The 6,646-nt window shown below is 33.4% G+C and overlaps 1 protein-coding gene across 1 annotated transcript; it reads right to left on the bottom strand.

Moving 5' to 3' along the window:
- Positions 1–743: 743 nt before the first annotated feature.
- Positions 744–4,993, bottom strand: LOC149777231 (matrilin-1-like). The gene is made up of 3 exons (XM_089942834.1): positions 4,762–4,993; positions 3,336–3,752; positions 744–2,220 (listed from the first exon to the last, which is right to left on the bottom strand). Exons 1-3 carry the CDS (start codon positions 4,967–4,969, stop codon positions 1,895–1,897), a joined length of 951 nt encoding a protein of 316 aa, XP_089798960.1. The 5' UTR covers positions 4,970–4,993; the 3' UTR covers positions 744–1,894.
- Between the last annotated feature and the right edge of the window lie 1,653 nt (positions 4,994–6,646).

The following is a 6,646-nucleotide window of genomic DNA, read 5'->3' on the forward strand; positions in this document are numbered from 1 at the left end:
TTTACTCTAGAAAGTAGGCATAAAGAAATGGAAGAAGACGCATGTTAGGAAGAGGAGGAAGAACATGTTTTTGTATTGAAGGTATAATGTTGCGACCGTGCAAGCATTCTTTCAGTCATAACATATTCTGGGTTTACATGGTACTGGCTTGAGGTGAAATGAATGCAGAATTTTGATTGTGGTGCTTGCATTGATTTTTCTGTATAATAAAAGGCTTGAACGAAAGAAGAGTTTACAGAGAAGAACGAAGAAATGTGTACTATTTATGATGTAAATAAATACAATATAAATTGTGTTCTACTTTTTATTCTGTTCTCTTTTTTCCTTTTTCTAATACTCACAGATCACAATTACATTGACATACATATTAATACGTTTACTTCACGACCATACGTTTACTATACAACATAAGCAAACACAATCGTTTTTAATACACAAGATTTCATGCATACTTTAAGAATCAACAATTCTTAGCATAAATGTTTTAAAAACTAAATTTGATAACATCAATGTATAATCCTATTGATGGAGACTTGTACTAATCCTATTATAGAAACTCCCTATAAAATAAAACCTTCAAATAAAAATCTGGACGAACCCGAAATTTGTATAAATCAAAATCTGGAGAAATCCGAATTGTAGACAAATCCGAAATTCCAGAAAATTTCATATCAAGACAATTTCTAAATTTGTGTAAATCAAAATCTTGGCAAATCCAAAATTTCACATTATAATAAAATAACATTTTCAGAGATGGTTTTTAGCTGAATAAAATTAGTCATGACTGATACAAATTTGGATTTAGGATTTTGCAATTTTGCTCCGAAAGGAGACGGACAGTTCTGACCTCTGAGGGCGTATTTATAGTCTCTGTACCCTTGGAAAACCTCGGGTGTTTACACAAACACAAACAACGGGGACACTGGAGGATGTCCGATTTGGGTAAGAAACGAGAACGCTACCATTCTCGCGCTTAAAAAGATCGAATTATGGGACAAAGGGTTCATTACAAACCTAATGGAGCAAGATTGGAGGCAACGTAAAATATCGCAACCTAATAATAAAAAAGTATATAACAGTTACTCGAAACATAGTGACGAGTTGAAATAATCATGACAATGGATGAAATGAGTGTCGGCCGACATGTGCTTTCAACGAGGGACTATCTCAAGGCAACGTAATCATTGGAAAGATGGTACATGCACGCATCATTTTACATAACTGTACTATACTTATTTTTAAGATAAAATTGAGAGACTAGCGTAGCAATAAAGACTCTCTGGTTTATGTCTTCCAAGTTCAAAAATAAACGAATAAAATGAATCGAAGCAAACAGAAGGTCAAATATTGAAAACATTTTTGTATTTACTACGAAAAGAAAAACACTAAACACACTTTTAAACAGAATGGCTTTAAATATATTAGTCGTGGTTGTTCAGATGTAATTGAAGCTCACATGGAAAGATATATGATGTAGAAACCGTAGTTATCTACAAGGGACGTTATTAACCTAGATCAGCAATCATTATATGGGTCTGCACCTACGAAGTCCGTCCATATTTATAGCTTGGGACAGGCTACTGTGACCCTAAAGTGGAACTGTCAAAATATTTAGGACATTTATCAAGTTTTATAGAAGCAATTTGATTTTTGAAAATTGATTGTTGATTCGAATATGCCTTTAAATAACCAGTACACAATTTTCTCGTCGCTCAATATGTAATATGTTAATTTTGTAGCCATGTCTTGATGAAGTTACTGAAGTTTGAAATCAAGTATAAATATATATAGTATGTGTTCCAAAAAGGATAATTAACTATTCAAGGTATATTGGTGACTCTTCAACTAAAGAAATAGATCGACTTGAGAGAAGTGTCTTGCGAGAAAACATATTTTAGCCGCTTGCAAACTGAATGGGAAAACACGGTACATTATTCGCTTGAATCCTTACTTCCTTCACCAGTTTAGATAGATCCTGAAATGTGTCTAGGTTAAACAAGTGAGTGTTGATTGGTTGTGAAACATACTGCTTCACTTCGGCTCGTCCTTGGTCGGAAGATATTCCAACTATCAGACCATATACCTGCACCTTGTTAGCATTGGGAGGGAACGTGGCAGCCTTTAGCTCATTGGCAGCTTGTATGGCGTTATATCCACAATTAGACTCTCCGTCCGTCAAAATAAGTACCTCCTTGTCCACGTAAGCGTTGTTTCTGACTCCTGCAATAAGAACAACATTGAATCAATGTTTGTATTAAATATATTTACTTAGATTGCTAACGAATTTAATTGTTTGATTAAGTGGATGTGTATTGCTTGTTTGATTTCTTCTGTTACAGCACATGCATTAATCATGAAAGAACAGCTCTTAGGCTATAAGATTCTTTTCCTTGCAAAAATCTTAGTATTCACCCGCGATCTAAATTATGCACATGTTGCAACTGCTATTGTTTGGTTTGCTACTTTACGTCACAGCGACACATGTAGCTTATTTAGTGCCCGGTTTGCAAGTGAAGGAAAACAATGAACAGTTTTGCAAACTTTACCTATTCCATCTACTTTAAAGGTTCTAATTTTGCAACCGTGATACGTTTTGTGCATGATAAAATGGCATACTGTTATAATGAAGCTTTTAAGAGGCCATGACTAATACAATTTGCCAGTATATAAGGCCTGTGTAGTACATATGTTCGGTATATATTAATGAATTTAAATACAGGTTCTCGTTCAAAGAGCATTGCAATTTTGGAGAAGACGCATAAAAAGGAGGCATTGGTAGGTGACGCTGTTCTTAAGTTTAACAAAAAAAAAACAAAAAAAAAACGGAAAATACATTTGACATCAATTTTAATTCGGCTGAGATGATGTTCTCATTACTGGAAACTTATTAACACAAGGTTTATGTATGACACAAATTATTTACAACAGCTTTTGCAACGGCGTTGAAACAAAGAGTAAATTGTTTAGTCCTTGGCAGTAAAAGCAACGCAAATTAGAGTCAGTCTACAACAAATACGTGTATATTCGACTCTGCTCATCTATGTTTATGTATGTTACCGGTTGAAGTATTTAACTAGGTCACACTATATCTGTTCTGTCTTTCCTTCACTGATACAACTAAAACAGTCAAAATAATCCAGCTATCTGGCTTATATGAAATATACCTTATTGATTTCATAAGTAAATAAAGAATATATCTCATTTGGAGTCTCACTACATTATGAATAATATTCAATCCCGAAATGCCATTTTAAACGATTTACACCATTGACAAAAAGATGAAAGTAGAAGCCATTATAGGAAATTTCTGAAGTATAGTTCATCTTCTTCATTACCTTTGTTACTGCTGAGAAACATGTTTAGTGCTGCTTTGAACGCATCTCCTGTACAGGTGGAACTGCGCATGTATTGTATATTCTGTATTGCATTCTTTAAAACTGCAGTTGGGAACTTTTGACCGAAGAAAAATTCTTCTTTTGGCTTGTCGGAGAACTGGATTAGAGCCGCTTGATGGTATTGTATCTCTTTATTTAGGAACGGGTCTGTCGGGCATAAGAGCCCAAGTATCTCTGCAATGTCTTTCAGAGCTTGATTAAAGCTTTCAAGAGTAATACTTCCGGAGGAATCCATCAAGATTAGAAGATCTCTTGTATTGCCAAGGGTCCTTTTGGGTCTAGTTGATTGAGTTGTTCTGCGGAGAAAGTTCTCAGTAAACAATTTGGCAGTCTCATTTACTGTGAGTTTTCTTCCCGCTAAAATTGTGAGAGAAATTCGATTTCAAAGAAAGACTATAAGTACTTGTGCACACCATCTGATCCGTCTAATTTGATTCATAATCTGTCTTTTGAAGCTTTCCGTAAACATATATTAGGATAGATTTTTTTTTTGATATCTGCTAAATTCAAAAGTGGACTGATCGGAAGTTCAGGTTTATGTATGTATGTATGTATGTATATATGTATGTATGTATATATGAAATTCAAGAATACTTTACGCAAAAGAATGTCGAGATAATGAGCGTATGTTAAGAAAAAGAACACAATTAAAATAAACATTTCTTCAGCTAGTTTAGTCCACAAATTCCTTAAAAAAGAGCTTCTGGTTCACGCTTAATTATAATCATAAACTCGGGATCCATAGCAAATCCTGTCTTTGATTTTTCTCATCATGGCCCTTTTTAGGTAAATATCAATGTACTTATGTGTTATTAATAATTACTTTAAAAAGTAACAAAGACTGAAGTATTTATTAACTTCAGTTAATTTGTCACAGATTAACTGATCGATGTACATTACCATCTATCATGTTTTCAGTTACTCATTTGATTACCTTTGGTCTCTTTCTTTATGTTATGTGAACTATTGTGTAACATTAATATTTCGCCTACTAAACTCGAAAGCTATGCCGTTATATTGAAAAGTGATTTACACTTTAAAGACAACCGCCACCGGTTGTTGTTATTGCTTTTTTTCTTAACATGTTGCTACTTATATCAAATGTTTGGTTGCAATTCAAGTTTGAAATTTGCTTTTATGAAACTGTAAAACTATTGTAATCAGAAAGAATTCATCTTATGGGCTTTATGTATTTTATCTATTGCAATTACTTCTATTTAAAAAACTGTCTTATTACTCATTACCTCTATTGATTAAAACTTGGTAATCAGGTACAGAAGGTTACCAAATCTACTTATAACACTATATTTCTGACACTGTATAAGGTTAATCTGCATACGTAATAGGAACTGAATAGTCTACTGACCTGGTTTGGTTTCTGTAACTTGAGGGCATGGCGTGCCACCATTAGCTGGATAAGCAAGGATAGTCCTGCTGCGCTCATACTCACCAAACCCACCTGGCCCAGCCCAACTTGTCCATTGGCTGACCTGACAATCCACCTTTACGTTGGTAAAAAGGAATGCTGAAGCGGCGCCTAAATAGGCTATAACAAGGAACAACAATGACTGCATTTATGTTAGGTACTGGGTTGTACTGTCTCTAGTTTTCTGAAAGAAGAATGACTTTATTAACCAATATTCAAATTGTTTGAAATGTTGAAAAGCAAATAGAAGTGTCCAGTTAAAACTGATAAAATAACGAATTAAATACTCAAGCTATTACAATTAATGTTACTAGTACGCCTAATACTACTTCTTTAACAACATACGCGCCTATTATAACATCAACACCTATTATTTACTACCTCGAATGAAAGAACTATGATATTTAGTACCATCACCACTCGTTGCTATTAATATTTTTACAGCTTTTGCTACCACTTCCCCAATTTTAGCTAATGTCGTCAGAATAATAATCTCATATCATGCTGCTAGTTGTCATACAGACATAACCAATAATAATAATAATAATAATAATAATAATAATAATAATAATGTATCACTAATACGACAACAACAACTACTACTAATACTACTAGCTCTGCTCCTACTATAACAACAATTAATACTGTTACTACTATTTTCCAAGTAATACTAATACTGATACTACTCATAATATTACTGGATCTGAAGGATGGAAATCAACAATATATTCCAGTGTAGCTGTCATTACATTAGGACTACATAAGCTACCACACCACAATAGAACGAAAAAAATGATCCGAAAAGACGCGATGTCAAAGGAGTTGAGCTAAATTTCACAAACCTATTGTGTGACCATAGCAAACTTGTTCAATATCAGTTAAACGGAAACGAGGTACAAACATTTACAGTGAAAATAAAACAAATTAAACATCGATTTGGAGTTAGAAATATACTTACATTTGACTGGTTTTGACGTTCTGGCCTTTTCAACATTGGATCTCCATTTATATACATTTTGTCAGTACACATCTGACCAATGGGAGATGAACAAGGACCAGTTAAATATGCCATTGCAGTGTCATTCTTTTTATTCTATTTATTGTATCCATGGATGTCTGCACTCATAAATCATAAAGCTCAAACATAATAATGCAAATTTACACACTTCTTCCTCTTCCTGCTCTAAGTTTTGGAATCGGCGTATTAATTGTAGATGATAAAATATGTGTAAACAGTTATCAAAAGCACCAAAACAAATTATTTTTTCAGTCACAATATTCTTCTCATTTAAATTGTAATTCTCTGTATTTATATACATTTTGTCAGTACACATCTCTCCAGTGGGAGATGAACAAGGAACAGTTAAATGTGGCGTTGCAATGTCATTTTGTTTACTTCTGTGTGTTGTATCCATGGATGTCTTCACTCATAAATCATAAAGCCCAAACGAATGATAAAAATGTACATTCTTCTTCCTCTTCCTGATCTAAGTTTTGGAATCGGCTTATTGATTGTAGATGATAAAAATGTGTAAACAGTTATCAAAAGCAAAACAAAACATAAACAATTTACAGTCACAATATTGTTGTTATTAAAATTATGATTCTCATAACAAAGAAAAATAATGAGAGAATATAAAATCAGAAAATAACGGTTCAAATTTTGAATGTATTAAACTAGAGATTTTACTCAAGAACTGCAGGTGAAGACACAACGTAATCAACAAAAGACTCAACTGTTCAGGTGAATTGACATATATCTGTAGCACTTGCCATACGTCTTTTGAAGAAGAATATATTTAGTGACATGGTCGTAGAGCTAATT

Source organism: Sinohyriopsis cumingii, chromosome 18, assembly GCF_028554795.1.
Source record: "Sinohyriopsis cumingii isolate HCF-2022 chromosome 18, ASM2855479v2, whole genome shotgun sequence".
Classification (NCBI taxonomy): domain Eukaryota; kingdom Metazoa; phylum Mollusca; class Bivalvia; order Unionida; family Unionidae; genus Sinohyriopsis; species Sinohyriopsis cumingii.